The sequence below is a fragment of the Myotis yumanensis genome, unplaced genomic scaffold, assembly GCF_028538775.1.
Source record: "Myotis yumanensis isolate MYYU_CA2020_CCGP unplaced genomic scaffold, mMyoYum1.0.hap1 SCAF_15, whole genome shotgun sequence".
Taxonomy (NCBI): Eukaryota; Metazoa; Chordata; class Mammalia; order Chiroptera; family Vespertilionidae; genus Myotis; species Myotis yumanensis.
In genome coordinates this window covers 18105831-18127906 of record NW_027223766.1, presented here as the reverse complement: position 1 = coordinate 18127906, position 22076 = coordinate 18105831, and the positions used below count along the sequence as shown (strand labels likewise).

Here is a 22076-nt window from a genome sequence, read left to right as displayed (position 1 = left end):
TGATATCAAATACTACTTAGATGTGAGGTATGAACTATGCTTCTAGTGCATGTGGGCTAGACTATGAGAGAGAGAAAGAAATAGATGACTGTAAGGCATTGTGATGATGTCTTATAAGCTTACTAGAGGCTCGGTGCATGAAATTCGTGCGTGGGGGGTGGTCCCCTCAGCCCAGCCTGCACCCTCTCCAATCCAGGATCCCTTGGGGGATGTCTGACTGCCAGTTTAGGGGCGACCGGCAGTCAGACATCCCTCTCATAATCCTGGACCACTGGCTTCTAATCGCTCACCTGCCTGCCTGCCTTGTCGCCCCTAATTGTCTAACCCTGCCAGCCTGATTACCCTTCACTACCTCTGCATGCCAACCTGATCGCCCCTAACTGCCCCCCCTGCTGGCCTGGTCGCCCCTAACTGGCCCCCCCTGCTGGCCTTGTCACCCCTTTGGGCCCCCCTGCCAGCCTGGTCACCCCCAACTGCCCCTCCCGCTGGCCTGGTCACTCCTCACTGCCCCCCCCCCCCCCCCCCGCCAACTTAATCACCCCCAACTGCCTCCCCTGCCGGGCTGGTTGCCCCCAACTGCCCTCCACTCCCCACCGGCCTGGTTGCCCCATGCAGCCTGCTTGTTGTTTGGTTGTCCCTCACTAACCCCCCTGCTGGCCTGGTTGTAGGCAGCCATCTTGTGAGGGTGTGAGGTTTAATTTGCATATTACCTCTTTATTATATAGGATTTTGAGCCAATCTAACACCTAAATATACTCTCTGTCCACATTGCTGTACATGGCACATGCCTCCCTTTTTAAAGGTGTGAATTTATTTTATAATTATTGTATTATAAAGGGCATGGATGACACTATTTCTTAAATTGTTGCTTAGGAATTCAGAATTTATTAGGTACTTGGAGACTTGTTTATCCAAAGGGTTATATATTAAAAATCTAAAGGTGAGACCAAATAAAAGAAAGTGATCTTTGATTTATGGAAGAGGCGATTTGGCAATTTCTTTTCTATTTGTTTTTCAAAAGGATTGGTGAACTTACATGGCAAGAAATATATTACCTTTCACATAAGAGGAAAATCTAGTTCAAGGTCAGTTTCTTTGGATGAAAATTATTCTTAGGTTTTCATAATCCTAATGATAACCTCTTTTAACCTCTTTTCTAAGATGCTTGTGTATTAAGCCGTATGAGTAAGCATTTTGGTGAGCTACAGTTCCTCTCAAAGTGATCACTACCACCATGACTATTAGTAAAAAGGCAACTCCTCCATTTTTCCAGATTAATGTATCATATTTCATTAATCTGAGTGTGTTTTGCCTTCTCCCTCACTGCTATATCTTTCCTTTTGATAATGGATTTTTTTACTGTGGAAGGAATGAGAAGGAAGCAGAACGCAGTGAGCATATACTTGATTGAGGATGAGGATGTGAGTTCTGCCTCTGAGTCTGCTGGTCTGTGTCCTGGACCAGCATCCTAAAATTTGAGTTCCATGTACAAGAGTTGAGAATGATGAACTGAGTTTCTTCTCCTTGGAAAGTCTGAGGTAGCCAAGTTTGACTGATTAAATCTATGAAAATTTTTGAGCTAGAAGGTGGTGGCTACATGCTTTCTACATAACCCATAAGTAGGTCAAGAAGATAAAGCTGGCAATAAGATACTATACACAAAGGCAGATGCTCTGGTAGTAGGAGGTAATACAAATCAGAAGGGATTATGAATGGAGACTGCATCACATAGAATTCTTTAAAACTAGGACAGTCTTTTTTCCATTCTTTCCTCTCTCTCTCTCTCTCACTCTCTCACTCTTCCTTTCTCCCTCTTTCCCTTCCCCCCTTCTCTCTTTCTCTCTCATGGTGATATCTGCAAGGAACCTTTACAGCAACACCTGAGTATTAGACTAAATAACTGAGTACTACGGTCTAGCTAAGTTGACACATAAAACTAATCATCAGAGTCATCATATTAATAATAGCTAGTATTACTTAACTATGCGTTAAGTGTTCCCATGGAATATTTCCTTTCATTCTGATAAAAACCACAGGAGAAGTTATGATCTTAGGATAAAACTTCCTTTGTCCCACAGTAACTTGCACAGGCACGGGGTACCCAGGCCATGTCTAGGTCATCTAGACTAGAGGTCTGTCACAAAAGTTTTCAAATTCCATTTACAAAGGAGAAATTTTTTTATCACCCCAAAACTCAAGGCTGTCCTGATGTGCTGGTGGCCATGCCCCCTGCCCGCTCCCCTGCCACCATGCCATGAAACAGGCTGGTTGAGGAGCCATGAGGCCAGCGGGCTCAGAAAAGCGACGAGGAGAGTCAGAGGGAGGTAACCGTGGATGTCCCTAGAGGTCTTTCCTCCTCTCCAGTTGGACCTTGTTATCTGCTTGTTGCTTTTCTTTTCTCAGCAACTTTGATTTGGGTTTCTGTCACTTGCTAGCAGAGTCCAGCATGATACTGTCGTATCGCTATCAAACTGACGGTAACCAACATCCATAGAATCTCAGTGGCTTGAACCACAAAAATTTATTTCTCACTCTTTTTAAAAAATATATTTTTATTGATTTCAGAGAGGAAGGGAGAGGGAGAGAGAGATAGAAACATCAATGATGAGAGAGAATCATTGATTGGCTGCCTCCAGCAAGCCCCACACGGGGGATTGAGCCCACAACTCAGGCATTTGCCCTGACCGGGAATCGAACTGTGACCTCCTGGTTCTTGGGTCGACACTTAACCATGGAGCCACACCGGCCAGGCTTACTTCTCATTCTTACTCAGTTTTCATCTTGGTCAGTGGTAAGTCTGGTCTCCAGCATCTTCATTCAAGAACCTCTGCTGTCTGAAATAAGGCTGGCCACCACCGCAGAGGGCCAAAGCATGGCCGATAGTGCGCTGGCTCTAAAAGCTTCTCCCCAGAATGACACACATCAACTTCTGCTCACATTTCGTTATCCAACGCAAATCCAAAGCCCCCTGGAAGGGGGAAAGTGTAATTCTGCAATGTTCCCAGAAGGGGAAAACCAGGAAAATTGATGAACATCACTAATAAATGCTGAATAATTCATATAACTTTTCACTCAAGTAAAATACATTGGATAAAATCAATTGATTTTATTGATAAAAAGGGTAACTGATTTGAAGAGTGTATGAATTCAGATTTCAAAATTATGAATTTTTCCATTTTTTACTACGATTTTTGTTTCTTATCTATAAGATATTTTCCTCCCCTGAGGCCACAAATATTTTCTCTTACATTTTTTTCTTTTTTTCTCCCCACTTTAATAAATCGAGTTTATTTTTGTATGTGGTTTGAATTAGGAATCTAATTTTAAAGGTCTTAAATATATAGAAAGCAACTTGTCTCAGTATCTTTATAATATAGTCCATTTTTCTCCCCTGATATGTAAGTTCATCTATAAAATATATTAGCTTCCCATAAGTTGTGGCACTTTTGAGTTTTGAGTACAAGAATGATTGCTGGATTGGCCTTTGTAACTTTTTGTATATTTTCCCAAAATATAAAAATGTAATGTTCTGCCAAAACTATTATTTTTCTTTTGAAAGTTTTTGAATATATTACAGATAAAATTTTGTTAGAAAATAACTTTGCTTACCAAATACATTTTACTCCCAATTATGCTTTACTTTAAAAAAAATCCTTAATTAAATGTTTAAAAATTGATAGCTTCTGAGAATCCACTTTAAAGGAGACTGACCCCAGTTCATCCTCAATCTCTTTTTGGTTTGAGTAGCCTACGTTAGGGATTGCAGTCTTATTTTCTCTCATAGGTTATTATGATTTTGAAAAGTGATAACATCATGTTCTTGGCTTTTCGGAATAAAGACTAAGCTTTGGAAAAAGCCCAAGGAATGAATGTTGACCTTGGAAAGGTTTCCCAAGGAATATATTAGAGAAACACATTACTTTCTTAATTTTGTTTAATCCATTTAATCAAAATTTTATTTTATTTGTAAAACAAAGCTGAAAAACAAATCATGCTTACTCATGCATTAAACTAAGTATTTGGGGCTGGACATACGGAACACTGAAATTGACCTATATCTACATGTTTAGTGACTGTCCTATAACTGGATAGCCTTTTTGTGAGTAACATGAGTTGAATTTATGTATTAGTGGGTGCTGGCTAAGTTTAGCCCCTTTGAGACGGAGGGGTAGTCTCACAATAATTCCATTAATTACAAGGAATGCTGGCTTTAGTAATATGATGAGATATACAAGTGTGGAGAATTGACGCATTCTTCTTGGCAGAACTGTTCATTGTTGCAATAAATAAATGGAGAATATCATGAAGCATATCTTACATTTTTTGGTGGAACAAGGCATGGGAATGTGAGATGAGTGAAAATGAGGAATTTTGCAATGAACCTTCTTTCCCACCTGCAGTGACAAATTGGAAGCTATTTCACAGCCTAAAAATCAGGCTTCTGCATGATTTTCACTCTCACTTGGCTTCCTAAGGATGGCATAGGGAAGGGAAATCAACAGCATGGCAAATAATAGAGAAAGGACAACCTTTAGAAGAAGATTTACTAAAGGAAGCAAGTTATTTCAGTGTAGAGTTTGAGAAAAGAGAATTAGAAGAGGAGGACATGTCGGTGATCTAGGGGAGAGAGGAGGGTGGTTAGGATAAGGAAGTGACATCTGATTAGAGAGGATGGAGATTCTAGATGGAATTAAGAGGTACCAGCAGTCAGACTTAGTATTTGGCTGCCTGTGGGAAAGAGGGTGCAGAAGGATTCAAGAATAATACCCTAGAGAGTGACATTGAGTGGGTAAGCATGCTATTTCTGAGAGGAAACACACTTTCTTTGGCAATTATGGCCTGATTTTAAAGTGCCAAGTAGTGTACAAAGAAATTTTGTCTCTAAATTTATAAAATTTTTTACAATTTTAGTGATGAATTTTATCTTGTTTTGAGCTCATATGCTTTGTAGTAAGCTCATAATTTCTCATTTCAAGTGAAGGAAGTGTCTCATAATTTAGTGCTAAAAATAACGACATCTCTGCTGTTGCCATCTAGTGGCCACTAGTAGTTATGGAACCTCTCAATTGTATGCTCAAGATTTAATTTCTTGAATTATATCCCTCTGAGAGAGAAGGCCATGCTATAGTACGTATTAACTGTTAAAGAATCAGCTTATTTGTATATGCAGTAGGTATCCCTATAATCAAATGAATCATACTAGGTAGAATGCTAGTGATGGGAAGATACTGTTAAATTTTATAGCTTAAATCATAGTTTTTCTAGGATAGGACATGACACTACTTACTAAATAGCTTTAGGGAGAATTTAACAACAACAAAAAAAGCAGTAATGTGAATTCCTTCGTATCATATTCAGTAAAAATATGTGGAAAATATACATAGGGATTTTTATAACAATCAGCAACTTTTGTGTGCCCAGGGATTAACATTGTCACACTCTGAGGGACACAAAGAAGAGAGCATGGGGCTTTCCCTGGACATATAGCTGTACTGGAGAAAGGTAGAAAAATATACGTTTGTTTTGATACCCCTCTGAATCCAACTTCGCACACAGGCACTCCAATCAAGGATTCAAGATTCTGAACATTTGGAATGGGGCCCCCTGTTCCTAGTATGAATCGCTGGCAAATACTAATTGTGAGCTCTTTGATGTCAAGGAATGTAGTCTGTTTTATACTTCTCATGTTTGCCTCAGCATGTCAAACAAACAATTAAAATAAAAATGAACAGTCTGACCTGATTAGTACAAGTCAGCAATATGTACTATGAGAAATTTAGAAATACGTATGAGCCCATGTCCTTGTGGTTTAGGAGTTTATGGACAACTATTGTATTAGAACTATATTATTAGAACAGCTGTATAATAGCAGGCAAAGGAGGTTGGCGGGGGGGGGGGGGGGGGGGGGCGGGTTGGGAAGGTCCAGTAGGAAGCCAGCGAGCTTCCAGTATCTATACTGGAGTTTAATGTTGTGAGGTAGAAAATAAACATACTTGTCCAAGAGGTTCAGTGATAAGGAAATCTGCAGATCCTGAAGACAGGGAAATAGGAAGTATGCTGGGTACTTTTAATGGTACTACTTTACATCTAATAAAACTGTACACTATATCTCTTCCTTGGGAGGCTGTACTTACAGAAGTTTAGCAATTTTCACACTCAATGGAACCCTTGGGAGCATATCTTTGTCTCAATCCCAGCCCCCTCCCCCCCCTTGCCACCAAACAGTAGGAGATATGTCCTCTTCATCCCAATATCTCTCGGGCCCTAGCAGGGGATTTAGCACAGGATTAAAGAAAAACAAAAGGCCCAGTGTCTGTTTCTTGAACGTTTCTAAATGTATTATAGTTCCTAAATGTTAATGATGACATTAATCATTAATAACCATAGCAGCATACAGCACGACTCCTGGTGGCTTTGTAAGCCCAGACAGGTCAGCTCATCCTGGTGGTCTCCAGTTCCCTCATCTCTAAAGTGAGAAGTTTTTCCAGATTGGTTTGCTAGCCTTCTCCAGTTCTAGCGATCTCAGAATATCACTCTGATTCTCTCACCTAGTTCCCTTCATTGCTTTTACACTGAGACGGTCTCCTTTCTCCTAGCCTCTGAGGTATTTCTCCATTCTCGTTTCAATCCCCATATTTTCCTAAATGCCATCCTAATTAGTGTCCCAACTTGCAGTTTTATGCATCATTATCTCAAAAATCATAAGTGAACTCTCAAGTGTTTCTTTCATTTAGCAATTAAACTTGGAGAAAGATCCATTTGAGTATATATAGACTACTTTATTCACTTTAATAATTGTTAAGATATTCCAAAATATGGTGTCTAATAACTTCTTTAGCCAAAATCCTATCAATAGACTTTTAGGTTATTCACTATCTTTATTTCACAGAGTGGTCAATAAATATCCTTATGTAGTTGTCATGTTTGAATTGCTGAATTGGGTTGCACATTTTTACTTTTGAAATGCATTACTTAATAGTGCTGCCCTATTTAAGAAACGCTCATTTTGTCCTATGAATTGTCACTGAATATTTTATTTTTATGGGTTTCTTTTAGACTGTTTCTATCCTTTTATTAATGGCATATTTCTAAAGAAAAGCAAAGTATATGTACCACAGATTACTACCCTGAAACATAGATTATAGGAATACAAAGATACTAAAATATAATCTATGATTTTTTTCTGTAGCCACTTTAACTATTAGAAATCTTCAGGGCCTCTTAGTTAATTTAAAAACCAAATAGGTCTGCTTAAACAAAACTAGTTAGAATTCACTTGCAGTTGAAACAGTGATGGTATCTGTGAACACTATCTCATTTATGTTAAATATATGCTTGTAGGTTGATTAGCATAAGCCTAAAGGAATATGTAATCAAACAATTATCAGGAGCAAACATAGTATACTGGAAAACTATTTTGAAAATCCAGAAGAAAAATCAAAACAGAATTATTATTTTGGTCCAGAAGCACTCACTTATATAATTCCTATCAAAGAAATGATTTTATAACACTTTGAAAAAGTTTCAAGTACTCTTGAGATATTCATGCTATATTTGAGTTGTTTTGCTAAACATGCAGTTTTAGCACTAGGGAAATTTACTGAAAAAAAGCAGTGTACAGCACAGCAGTATTTGACTCAGCAACTCTTAACATTCCTTTAGCCAGGGTTGGCTTCGTGGGGGTGTGACCTGGGTGTCACACAGGCCCCCGTGCTCAGAGGTCTCCATACTTGATTTAATGCTCTGCTCTCACTATCTTTAAATTCTTAATCATTTTTTAACAAGGGGCCCACATTTTCATTTTGTACTGTATCCCACAAATTATATGGCCTTTAGTATATTTGTCAATATGAAACTGTACAGTATTTATTAGAAGGTATTTTTGAGTCAGTATTAATCTTACAGTCTGATGCTTTGGTTATCTCTTTGGCTTAGGGAGTTTTTATTAATTTTTTAAAATTTTCTTATCTGCATTTTCACTTTATTATTCTGAAATGCTTCTTAAAAGGATGTTGGGCCTTCCACATCTTACTCCCATGCCTCTTAATTTATATTTCCCCATCTTTTTGTAATTTTGTTTTATCATTAGATTTATTCTATTTTTATTTTTAGATCACTAATATTGCCTCAAATTTATTGAGTCTTCCCATATATATTTTGATTTTAACAATACTATTTTAATCCTCACAAATTCTATATCTGCTTCAGATTTCTCAGGTTTCATGGCAGAAAATTCCTGTTTATAAATGCAACATTCTTTCCAGTTGTTTCCTGAAATAGCTCTATTTCTTCTTGGCTAAGTTGTTCTCTTTGTTTGTACACTGTTCAGTTTTTTCCTAAAATTTCTAGTGATTTCTGGTTGTTGATTCATATATATGAAGGAAAGATAAGGTTGATTATCATAGGTAGCTTGTACCGGTTTCTCTGTACTTGAAGAGAGTCCCCCATCCGACCTCTTCCTTGACAAGGAAAGCTGGGTATTGGCTTAGAGAGGTTGGCATTTGGGCTTCCTGGAACACACATCAGTGGGAAGTCAAGGTGCTGCCCAATAAGGAGGGCCTTGCTTTGAGGGAGACTGGCTTTCCTGGATGCCCTCCCAGGCATCGGACCTCACCTTCCATGAGATGCGGAATCCAGTGTTACCTCTGGTTCTACTCTGCTGCTTCTTGGAGTCCAAAACTATTCCTGGAGACTTTCTTAGACAGGTAGCACGAGACGAGGTTCTCTGACCTCACTCTGTGCGTAAAAGCCAAGCTTCCAATAGCAGCCCTTAGAAGAGGGAGATGGGATTTCAGGCAGCCCACCTGCTGGGAATGCAGTTCCCTAATGACTTATACTGATGGTGTCCCCTTGGCCTCTGTTTGTGCTCTAGCTTGAATAGTCTCTCTGGCTCTCTTGGAAAGAATAGAACTTACCAGGTACTTCTATTGTCTTGGGCTGTAGTGTCTTCCATGCTTAGATGCAACCATAGTCTTACCCCACCTGCTTCATTGTTCATGCTTCCAGAGTTTGTTAAAGCTCTAGTCAAGTGATGGCACCCTTTCTTATTACCCTTGCTAGTATGTTTTCATTCTATGCATAATATCTTTTCTGTTATTTTAATGGGTCTTTGGGGCATGAGGGAAGGGCCAGTCAATGTGTAAGTGTATTAAGACCATATATTATACAAGAAACCAGCATGTATTTAACTAGTTGCATAAACATTACAGAATCACATGGCTTCCAAATAGTATCTGTGGTCTGAATTTCGTGTTGGGAAAAAAATGTTTTTAGTTAAATAAAAATATATAAGCATACACAGCATATTTCATATGTAAAACATTCTTGAAAACAGCTGGCAATTTTCATTGCTTCAGCAGAAAACGGATTTTACTGAATGATTGTGAATCTTTCTAAATTAACTCTTAGTTTACCAGCTGCACTGTGCTCAGTCAGACCCAGTGAGGGTTTGTTGAAACTGATTTCTGTTTATTGTTCATCAAGGAATTTTTAAGCATATGATGTCTGTTTTTATCAAAACACATATAACTCTACAAAACCTTATATAAAGCATAAATAAACAGGGTTCAGCACATACCTTCTGAGAATGGGGGTGTTAGGTGTCTATAAATTAGAAATGAATTTACAGCAATTACTGAGGACAACAATACGCTCTTTTACTTACCATAAACCATAAGGAGTGAATGATATCAACATACTCTTAAATTTAGCTTATCTAAGAATTTCTGTCTATATCTAATGCCATGATTTTAGTTTATGTAAGTTTAGTATTAAATGCCTTATCTCTTAACTTTTTTGTAAATTGGCTTGGTGTTCTGCATATTAGGTACAATTTTTCTTTGAAAATGAATATATAAATGTGAATATTCATGTAATATTTTATAATTTGGGATTTTAATGGTAATAGTAGAGTTTTTCTCACTGAGAAAATATTCCTAATAAAAAGGAAAAATTAGTACTTACATGTTTTAGACTCGCTAGTTTTAAGAACTATTTTAAAAATATCTTTTTAACTCCATGTCTTCAGATTATACTGCCCACTGCCCTTCATTGTTATTTTGATCCACAGACCTCTGGGCAGTTCATCTAGATTCCTCAATAGTTTGAACTCCTAATTTTTGCCACACTCTCTAACACTACACCTGTATTCCATCTTGGCAGTTTCCATATATATGTAGATGGCCTTTTCATCATCCTGGTGTTTTTCTTGAACTCCTCTAGACCCCTGGTTGGCAAACTGTGGCTCGCGAGCCACATGCGGCTCTTTGGCCCCTTGAGTGCGGCTCTTCCTAAGCCTTAGGAGTACCCTAATTAAGTTAATAACAATGTACCTACCTATATAGTTTAAGTTTAAAAAATTCGGCTCTCAAAAGAAATTTCAATCGTTGTACTGTTGATATTTGGCTCTGTTGACTAATGAGTTTGCCGACCACTGCGAATCTAGACCAATGATTTTTACCTAACAACCTGTTTAAGCCATTCCAATTGCTGTTACCAGTAACTACCTGTAGGCTCTTCATAGTCTCACTTTAAACATCCTTCTCTCTGACCATCTCCTCTGTCCTTCTAGCTTACTGTCTCTAGTATCCCAATTCCAGCTTTTCTTTGACCCCACCTGGATACCCAGTTCATTGATCCTACCATATTTTCATTTTCCCTTATCTCATTGATGTCCTCACTCAGCTTCCTGTCCATCTTAAGTTCTGGGGCCAGTTGTTGTAATTCTGTAGACAGTTATTGTAATTGCTCCTTTGCATGTCCTCGCAAGTGCCTTGTCCCTCTCTCAGATCATTGCACGCAATTCGCTAAACCACAGCCCTGCCTAAATACAGATTCTTACCCCTTTCACGCCTGCGCACCTGCAGCTGAACGTGCCTGCGAGGAAAACACGCTGCCACACTCACTCATATATTTCCCCCCCATCCCTTCCTTTCTCCATGTTTTAAGATGTTCTAATGTCTCATTTTTCTGGGGGAAGTAATAATGCGCCTGTGCTTAAATCTAGGTCTGGATGTGGGTCTGTGTATGGTGCTGCCAACACAGTGGCCCTTGCAGCAGATGGCCAGGTGCAAAGTGTCCACCTCGGTCAGGCTCTGGCACCCAGACAGTTCATATTACCACTGTTTCACGCATGGTAATAATTGTGGGTGAGCCCTCTCTCCTACACTGTAAGCAAAGGACGTTTCCCTCATTGCGTTCAGCCTCTTGCTGTACTAGGATACGTTTTACTTATAGAGAATGATAAGGCCGTGGAACCTTCTGCAGTCCTGTCTCCATCTCCAACCTGACATTCCAGCTGCGTGACTCCTCACCTCAATCTGTCAGCCCCCTGTTCTGTCTCTGTATAAATCCTTGTGGGGGCACAATCGATCCTTTATTTGTGAGGAGCAACTTTGCAAAGCTCAGGAGTTAAATATTCATATTCAGGAAAGAAGTTTCTGGATTGAGTGAGAGGCAGAATAATTCCTCTTATAAATACAATACAGTTGACCCTTGAGCAATGTGGGAGTTAGAGGCACCCCCTCCAGTCAGAAATCCCCATATAACTTTTGACTCCCCAAAACTTACTACTGTTTTGAAAACATTCTGGATATAAGTGGACCTAAGGAGTTCAAACCCATGTTGTTCAGGGGTGAACTGCATTCATAAATTAGACTTTGACCCAACCAAGATGCCCAATATAGCTTATTGCAAACATTAACTATTTCATTTTGCTTATAACCGAATGTATTCTTTCTTTAATCTCATATATTCATGAATGGAATATAAGGATATCCAAAATTAGTTACTAGACTCATAAAAAATTTAACAGTGATTGCTTGGTTTATTATGACTGTATGAGCTATCTGCTAAAGACAGTATAAGAACCCTTCAGTTTATTTTTAAAAGAAAAAACATACAGAAACTTTCCATCCAAATTGAAAGGAAAAAAAAGAAGTGCATCAAATCTTAAGAAGTTTCAGGATAGAAATTGCTGTGGTTTTAAAGCTTTTATTAATCTAACGTTGCTTTATCTGAATGCTCAGGCCTTATGTGACAAGAGTAATCTAGTCGGTCCTTCTATTTATCTTTTTCAACATTTTTTCATAGCTTTTGTAATGTACAATGAATTTAAATAGAACATAATACATCTCTTCTACAGAAGCAAGATCCAAAATGCTTTAAATTGCATTCCACTGATCCGTAACTGGGGTTTACTTGAACCCTGCATGGTTTTACCACAATAGAGAAATGACCTCTTAGTCATAACTAAATAATCGCTATTTTAAATAATAGAAATAAAGAAAACCTGTGTCAGCTGGTTGCTTGCTTATCTGTTTTCAGAATATTAAAAGTATTACATTGTGTGATAGGTTGCTTCATGGTATATTTAAGGTGGGATTTCTGTGCTCCTTTTATGCCTCCGTTTAGTCTGCACATTTTTGAGATAGCTTGAATTGCTTTATCCATGTCTGTGAGATCACATTGGAAGCTTGTCATCTACACAATCCATTTAGCCTCTACTCAGATAAATCTGTGTGTTCCTCAACTGTTAGAAATGTCAGTTAATACCCCTGAGGTATCATGCCAGCAGTTTCTTGTATAGGAGGTCAGAACAGTATATTTTTCTGGGCTAATAAATCCATGAATGCTTGAAATATTGTTTACCAGGACAGTAAGGCACTTTAATAACTAATATTTACCTGTGGTCAGTTAGCTTAGCAGTCATTCATTCATTCATTCATTCAACACCACCTATGAGTAGTAGAGTTCCAGACCTAGGGAGAGAGTATAGATCAGACCAGGCAGTCCTTCCTCTTAGTGCTCTGGTAGGGATGGGTACAGACAAGCACCAACCAATGAGCAACTATTAAATGAGATGGTTCAGGAGAGTGCTAAATGATGTGAAGAAAATAAAATATGGAAGTGATAAAGATTTATGAAGATTGGTATCTAAGAAGGTCTCATTAGAGATGCATAGATACAAGCCAGCCATCTCATCATCTGAGCGAAAAGCATTCAAGGCAAAGGAAATAGGCTATGGACAAAAAAGACAATAAGGTGGGAAATTTCTAGAACCCCTTCTGTTAGCACTCTGATACCTGATTGTTTGGCCTACTCACAAGAACCACTGCCTCTCACACATTCTGAACTTAAATTGATCATTGACAGACTAAAATTATGGGCTAAAACCAACAAGATGAGATGTGACTGATAGGAATGTAAAATGGTGCATGTGAGTCACACACTCCATTGCTCAGTATATCCACGTGGGTTGGCAGCTGTTCACATGAGAACAGTCTGGGGAGTCTAACTGACCACACGTTGGAGCTTGCTCTTTACTGTTCCTGAAAGGAAAGAAAACAATGTGTAGATATTACCCTTAGTCAGATTTCTGCCCAATTTAAGGCATCATTAGTGCATCCAAAAATGGAACAGCCTGTCTGGCTGGTGGAGACATCTCCTTTGCTTAACTGGTTAAAAAAAAAAAGAAAAAGAAAAAAAAAGAAACAATGAATACCCAGCAGGACTTTTGGAGAAAGGAAGTTCTGCAGTGTTTGTAGGCCAGTTTAAGACACTTTTTTGTTTCCTGTGATTCTGTGACTTATTACTCAATTATTTTATTCTAAATAAATTTTCTTCATTTTGTGATATTTATATACAGTTAGGAAGAAAAAAATATCATTGATATATAAGGTATATAGTGAGGTTGATGGAAAATTGGGTTTATAATGCCATCTTTCTAAATGGTGATCTGAAGTGTAGAATTCTTAGGCTATAAATTTTAAATGAGTTTAGATTAAATTTCTAATATGTCTTTGGCCAAGTAGAATAATAAAAATATATATATCTTGGCTTTGCCATATGTCAGCTGTGTAACATGGACAATTTACTTTTCTGCCCTACAGTTTCCTCAAAATGAGGACAATAACGTGAACCTGCCTGAAAAGATTGCCTTTTAAAGGATTAAATTAGTTGCTTGTATATAAAGCAGCTAGAACAGTGCCTGGCAATAGTACCTGCTAAGTGTTCGTTCTAATTGTTAGATGTAAATGTATTTTCTGTTCTGCCTTCAGGAATTAATGACCAAATTAATAACTGAGACACCTGACCAGCCAATCCCATTTCTTATTGACCATCTTCAGTCCAAACAAGGAAACCGAGGGCAGCTTCAGCGAACTTTATCCGGATCTGCAGCTCTCTGGGCAGAAAGTGAAACATCAGGTAAATGAAACAATATGTTTGATAATTAATTTTGATACGTGTCATGTAAAACTTTACAAAAAGTCTTTCTGATTATAGTAAGATAAGTCTAGGTCAGCCGTGGGCAAACTACGGCCCTCAGGCCAGATCCGGCCCATTTGAAATGAATAAAACTAAAAAAAAAAAAAAAGACCGTACCCTTTTATGTAATGATGTTTACTTTGAATTTATATTAGTTCACACAAACACTCCATCCATGCTTTTGTTCCGGCCCTCCGGTCCAGTTTAAGAACCCATTGTGGCCCTCGAGTCAAAAAGTTTGCCCACCCCTGCTCTAGATGGTTACCTAGAGTTTCATGAATTAATCTGTAACTTCACCCGTATGCTAAAATTTGTCATAAAATATTACTAAATTTGAACATAGTGTATTATGCTTCAAGGTATGAGAATTTGTGTATTAAATTTTATGAAAATAAGAGTAAGATTTTCATGAAATATTTGATTCTGTATGAATTCAAGCTAATTTTTCTAAGCTTTTTTTCTTTATTTCTTTTTATGAATTTGACCTATTAAATGTCTGTAGCTCATTTGTAGAAAGGTAAACAAAAGATTTCTCCAAAGTTTCTTTTCTTGTTGTTCAAGAAAAGATGATTATTCTCGATTCCCCCAGCCCAAATTTTATCTCTGTAGGAAGTGCAGCCTTAGAAAGGTGCCTTGACTGTGAAAATTGGGAACCGGCTTTACCATGAAGCAATAGCCTCATCTTCCCAGTGAGCCTGGTGAGATAATTGGGTAGGCTTAACTTCCATATCTGCTTGTAAGATAACCCTTTTTCTTCTACACACTGGTCTGTTGGGTTGGCATTTACTTTCAAAACCAAATATCCCCATGTCTGTTGCTTCAGTAGCCAGTTCCTTGCCTGATTTCCAGGGGAAATCTGACAGCCGGGCCTCCACGTGCTTTCCTGCAACGATCCTCTCACTCCCCTCGTCCTCTTTATGCTATAGTGCTGCCTTGCAAGGATTTTGGTCTCTTTGGTTGTATTCTCATATGAGTGCCTTCTTGAGATCATATCTCAAAAGTACACTAAAGTACATAGGGTTTAGGGGATTCCTTTCGGAATGTAGACATCTCTAGTGTCAGTTATCCATAGGAAAGTGATCTGTGTCATACAGGAAACTAGGATATGAGCTTTGGCATACAAAAAAGCAAGTTCCTCTTACTTCCTGGCCTCACTTTCTTGGGTTTAGGCTCTGAGGAGCTTGGGAATATAGGCATGGACTCTGGTTTGTAGGTACAAAGAAGACACTCATGTTAAGCAGAAGAGATGAACATCTGTGAGCCCAGGGAAGCTCGTATGAGCCTATATTTATAAATTATAGTATATGAAGAGGCAGGAATGTGTGAAATTGCAGATTTAATCAGCTTATGTTTCGTATCTCACAGTTTCCATGGGTCAGAAGTCTGCTCATGGTTTAACTAGATCCTTTGTTTAATCTCACAAGTCTAGAAATCAAGAGATTGGCTGGGCTACACTCATCTGGCATAAGAAAGAAACTGCTTCCAAACTCATTCACGTTATTGGCCGAATTAATTTCCTTGTAGGTAGATGTCTCGGGTCCCCGTTTCCTTGCTGGATTTTAGGCCAGGTTGCTCTCAACTCCTCCATGCAACCTGCAGTCCTTTGCCACATGCCTCTGTCACATTATGGCAGCTTACATCTTTCAAACCTGCAACGGGATTTCTCTCATTCAGGTTTAATAAGATGGAATCCTATATAACATAATCATAGCATTGACATCCCATCATCTTTGCCATATTCTATTGGTTTGAAGTAAGTCAAAGATCCCATCGACACTGAAGGAGAGGGAACTAACTATATAAGGTATAACATCAGGGGACAGAGATCATGGGGTCATCTTAGAATTCTGACTGGCACAAGTGCTTAATGACGCACTGCTTAGAGAGAGTGAAGGAGGGGTGGAGATTACTATAACTCCCAGCTTATTAGCTTGAGTAGTGGTATAAATGCTTGTTTAATAAAGTAAGATAGTAACACAGGACTAAATTTATAAATGATAGTAAGTCTAGGTCCTCTTGATTTGATCTTCTTGTGGGGCATGTTAGTAGATAATTCCAGCAGGCAGGAATGAGTCTAAAACTTTTGGGATGGGTCAAGTCAGGAGTCACAGGTGAGGCATTCATATCATTCATAAAATCATTAAAACTGTAGGAATGAAGGAATGGAAGAAGTTGTGGTTAAATTAACAGATTGAGTAGGAGATGGACTGGGAGAAGGCCAGTGTGAGGTCCTATCTGATACCTAAAATTGTGTCTGTCTATTGAGAAGTGAGGTTGTTTACTGAGGACAGCTGAAGATCTTCAGGAGGCCAGAGTAAGTGAAGGTTCAGTGAAATGGGAGAGGTACAGAAGGACAGCAGACTGTGCTATCTGAGACTTGAGGTGGAATGATTCCAGATAATGAGAAAGTCCTATTGATGGCCGTAGTTTGGGAGTGTCATAAGCATCAGGGAAGTGAAGCTTTCAAAGTTGAGGACAAGGAAGTCTGAGGCTTAATGGGTGGTTTTTCTAAGGATTAAGAGGTCACCAGGGTTTCATCCAAGTTGTTGAAAGGTCTAGGGAGACTGTGCCAATATTGTGAATAGGTTGCAAGAGATATCAGGGCCAGTACGCTGGTGATAATGAAGCATGGTGAACAGTGTAGACAGCCAGCATTAATCACAAGTCGGGAGGGACTTTCAGCTTTACATTGCTGGACCCGGAAAACCCAGCCAATGGAGAAGAGAACACTCGAGACTCCAGGAAGCTGCGGAGCAGGGAATGCTCTTGGGGGAGGAATGAGGTGTCTCTTAAGACATGAGAGGGGGGAGGGGATTAGGAACAGAGGAGTGTTTGTTTCCCATGAAATGTATGTTCCAGAAGATGAAGAGGGAAAATTTTGGAGGGCAGAATATGACAAAAGGGAGAAAGAAAGCACAGAATAATCCTTGGATGTGAATATAGCTGGAGAAATTTTAGTTCAGGTGACAGTCAATAATGCTAGTTTAAACCTTGCCTGCAATTTTGAATTGTCTCTTTTGGTGTATGTTCTAATTAGCTAGAAAATGTCTCCATATTCAAAGTATATGGGTATGATACTTTTTGAAAACATCTCAAGATGTCCTCTTATTGCCTTTAAATGGATCTAGCAATTTAGGACACATCGTATTTTCCAGAAGTTTGTCATTTAACATTGTCGAGGACAAACCTGAAAGCAGCCTTATTTTATTCCTTTTAGACATTTTAATTATTCTTCTTAAACACGAATGGGATTTGCTTTCTTTTCATTTTTGATGTTTAAAAGTTTACTGGGAATACATCTAAATGTTTGTCTCTTTAACTTTTCCTATGCTCACTAAATCCTTTCAATCAACAAATCCCGCTCTTAAGCCCAGAACATTTTTTTTTTCTTTTGTGTACTTAGTTATTGCTGCTATTATATTTGTTTAGGTTTCTTCTTAAGGAAAATCAAGTATGTGTAAATATTGTTCTCTATCCCTCTCATTTCATTACACATGATATTTGCCTTTCTTTATAGAATAACTTTTAGGGAAATTTATTTGTCAATGTGTTCTGTGTCACTGATTCAATTTTCCGCAGTATCAGTTTTCTCTTTCTGGCTTTGAACAGAAATTTAAATGTTGGTATTGCATTTCAGCTTCCTATCAGTATTTCCTTATCTTCTTCTTTTTTTTTTAAATCTCTGTCTGCAGTTATATGTTTTTAACATAGGTTAGCCTATCTCCTCTCTCATTTCTTTTTGGTTCATAGAATCCATTTTATTTTATTTTTATTGGCAAGTTAGCCACAATATAAAATTTGAACGTTTTCAATAATAAATCTTTTGTAAAACCATCCGTTTCCTCTGTATCTTGAATGCTGTATTCTTGTTTTGCATATTGAATGTTTTTCTTAAAATCATGTTCAAATTTAAAGGATGAATGTTCTATTTTTAGGCTTGTCAATCACGTGAACTCTAATTTGTCCCCTCACTGTATAGCTTGGAATTTTTTGACTCCTTCTAGAGAATTTTAGAGAGACCGGTGAAAGCAATCATAGCCACTGCTAAAATTTCCAGTATTAGTATAATCCTGTGGGTCTCAGCTAAACTGACGAGTGACTGTATGTCTCATCTCTTTTCAAACAACTAAATAAGAACAATATTATTACTGGGTTATTTAAATTAATGTGGACTTGTTTTTCCTTGCCAGTTGTGGAGAATTTAAAAGACCACAAAATCCAATGTATCTTTTCTCTCTGGTTCCTTTTTGCTTTCCTTTGTATCATGAGCAGCTATATTTTACAAACAGGATTCTTTATTCCTTTACCATATTACATTAGAATAAATTATGGTGCTAGGATGCATGTGGAAAGAAAAATTCTGAGAGATTATGAAACAACATAAGGAGATAACTGTGAGACAGGGGCAAGCGTTGTGGATGTCTTGAAACCCTCCAACATCTTTCTGATTTGCCTATCTTTTGTCTTAATCCTACCCATAGAAATACCACCTGGGCTCTGGCAGACCACAGGCCAATATTTCAGTTCCTAGTGTTTTAGAATATTTATACCTCTTTTGGTATTTAATGGGATGTTGGAGGTAGAAAAATTGAGTAACACCTAGTTAAGTACAACCTTAGCATGAATATTTGAGAAATCCACATGCTGTTTATTTAGTGCTTATAGGTGGGTGGCCAGAGAAAGATGTACGACTTGTTCATTAAGCTGGGGTGAAAACTTCTAAATGTAAATAAGAAGACAGAGGGAAACTCTAAAGAATGCCACCTGGATGAAAGAGGATGAGGAAGCAATGAATGAGACAGAGAAGGAGTAGTCAGGTTAATGGGTTGAGAAGTTGGTAATGCTCTGAGAATAGAAGAAAACATTCTGCAAAGATAAGTCTGTCTAAATAGATGAAATGCTTGGTGGAGAAGTCAAGAGGGATGAACTCTTGAAAAGATCTTGGGAATTGGTATGACATTGACCACCTTTGAAGGGGAACTATAACTAGCAAAGTTGGTTGAATTAATCTTTTTTGAAGAAACAAGTGGGAAAATAAGTGATGCTGAGGAAGAAACTTAGGTGAATGTCAGTTTTCTGTGTCATAGTAAATAATGGATAAACTAACATCAGTAAATATTTAGTTGTTTTATTTTCCACAGAATACAATGTTTTCTTCCATGGCAGCATTTAAAGAATGTTATTTTAAGTAATGGTAACCCATGCCTTTCAAATAATTTCACAATTTAAACTGACCTTAGTCATATTACTATACACACTGATTCATATCAAATTGATAACTAAAATGTACAGGGGAAATTAAGCAAGAAATGCTTTTGGATATTTGCATCATTTTTTATTTTACTTTATTATTTTTTTTTTTGTATTTTCATTGATTTCAGAGAGGGAGAGGGAGAAAGAGATAGAAACATCAATGATGAGAATCATTGATTGGCTGCCTCCTGCACGGCTTCCACTTAGGATCAAGCCTGCAACCTGGGCATGTGCCCTGACCAGGAATCGAACCGTGACCTTCCTGGTTCACAAGTTGACACTCAACCACTGAGCCACACCAGCTGGACTATTTGCATTATTTTTTATATAAGGTGACCTGTAGATTTTGCTGAGTATACCTAATAACTTCATGAATTTAGTTTTTTATGAATCTTGAAATCACATTAGAGAGCATGTATTTACATATATATTTGTTTATTTGTTTGAACAGAACATAAAGGAACAAGGAGGGATTTGAGAAGCTATGATAAGCCTTGGCAATTAAATGCAAAGAAGCCCAAGAAGTCAAAAAGTGACCTTGCTGTCTCTAATATTTCTCCACCGTCACCCGAATCCAAATCATGTAAGGAAGTTTGTTACTCAAAAAATTACTTAATGTATATGTAAGTCTGTGTTATTAACAAAATGAAGAAAAGGTAAGAATTGAAGCCAAATGTTTTATCTGATATTTCTGGCTATTAATCATAATGCATTTTGTATTTATTTCAGCATTAACATTGAGCTTTATTTCTGTTTAGTAACTTATTCATATTCTTTTTTTAATGTATTTCTTATTGTTGACGGTATTACAGCTGTCCCTATTTCCTCCCCGCTTTGCCCCCCTTCACCCAGCCCCTCCATGTGAAATAGATTTATGCTTTTGGAGTATGCAAATGGAGTATGCTTTTGGAGCATACTCTTTTAAGGATGTATTTTGCCTAGAATGGGTCCCTTGCCTCTCGTGGCCAGTTGCATCATTGTATTACATTCAAAGCAACACCCACCCTACATTTTAAAAAAGTACATAAAAGCAAATTAAATCTATTAGAGGAAGAGCAAATGAGATTTGTATTCAAAACATTTAATAAAATGTTATGAAGTCCTTCATCTATTATTTCCCTGAAGTCCTACATATTATTTATTACTAAAGCCCCTATATTTACTTCTGTTTCATTCTCTCTCTCTCTTTTCCTCCCTCCCTCATTTTCTTCTTCTTTGCCCTCCCACCCCCACCCCACCCCACAATGATAAGTCTAGAGGCTTACTAATTTTAAAGGGTCAGTACTGGGTCCCATCAACTTTAGGGAAGAATGCTAAAAGGCTGCTCATTCTGAAGAGTCTGTGCTCCTAACAGGATGCTGCTGAATCACAGACTGTTGCTGGTGATCTGGCATCTGATGGATGGTATCTCTTTCTGTTCAGGTGCCCTACTCCCAAGTTCTGGTTCCACCCAACCATTACCTTTTTAAAGCCAAATTAATAACAAAGTGAGCTTTTATAGTCTATGTAGAGATTACATATATGACAACAAAAATACAGGGTCAGAATTATTAATTGGAAAAATGTAGTCAAAATATAGTATATTAAATTGTTCCTGAAGTAACAGAATATGTTTTGAACTTACACTGGGACAGGTTTAAGATGCATATTGTAATGTGTAAAGAAACACTACAAAGCATAAAATGGCATAAATAAAAAGTCAGTAGAGGAGTTAAAATGGAATGCGAAAAGAAAAATATAATTTATCCTCCCTAAACAAAGGCAGGAAAAGAGGAACAGAGAAATAAAAGATTGGAAAGATAGAAACCAAATACCAAGATGTTAGGTTTAAGTGAAAACGTGTCAATAATTACAATAAGTATAAAGGTACTGAACATCTCAATTAAAAAGCAAAGATTATCAGGCTAGATTAAAAAAGAAATAACTATATCCTTTATCATCCTAGACATAAAAATATTATTATCAAATATTAGCAGTTTTATTGGTAAAGTCATTTGGAGGAAACAGTACATTTTAACCCATAGATAGGAACTTCTGGTGGAGGTCACAGTGAGTCAGAATTTGATTAGTGTAATAAAGAATTGCTCAAAATTAGCCCTGTATACAGTATACAGTATACAGTAGGCTGCTGTATGAAGTAGCGAGCTCCTATGGGCCAATGGAGGATGCATCTGCAGGGTACTATGGATGGACTCCTGCATTGGGGGTGAGCTTTGCCTCAGTGAAGCCATAGACGTGCCCTCTCTTAGGATCTATCACCGCACATGTGTCATCTTATGTTATTGATTCTGTTCTACTGTTTTCCATTTCTCCCGAGAATATTCGTTAAAATGTATTTAAATTGTAGTTCTCAGTTTTAAGATAATTAAATATAACTAAGTAAGGTTTTTAATCCATCAGAAACCTTTAAGGGATGCCCTCCTCTGGAGGCTGTGTCCTTCCATTATTTATCAAAACATCTTTTGAAATCTCCAGAGTAGTTGATTTGACCATCATCATGCTGTGGCCTGGGTTGTCCTAGATTTGGCTTCCTTGATAAATTGGATATATGTGCATGA

At 37.8% G+C, this 22076-nt stretch overlaps 1 protein-coding gene across 4 annotated transcripts in view; it reads left to right on the top strand.

Moving 5' to 3' along the window:
- CUNH8orf34 (chromosome unknown C8orf34 homolog) overlaps nt 1-22076 on the top strand; it is a 249830-nt gene that overhangs the window by 27606 nt on the left and 200148 nt on the right. For all 4 annotated transcript variants that reach the window (XM_070391951.1, XM_070391950.1, XM_070391949.1 and 1 more), the window contains exons 2-3: nt 14058-14205; nt 19970-20101. In XM_070391951.1, coding sequence (XP_070248052.1) covers nt 14058-14205; nt 19970-20101 — 280 coding nt within the window. The remainder of the gene's footprint in view (nt 1-14057; nt 14206-19969; nt 20102-22076) is intronic.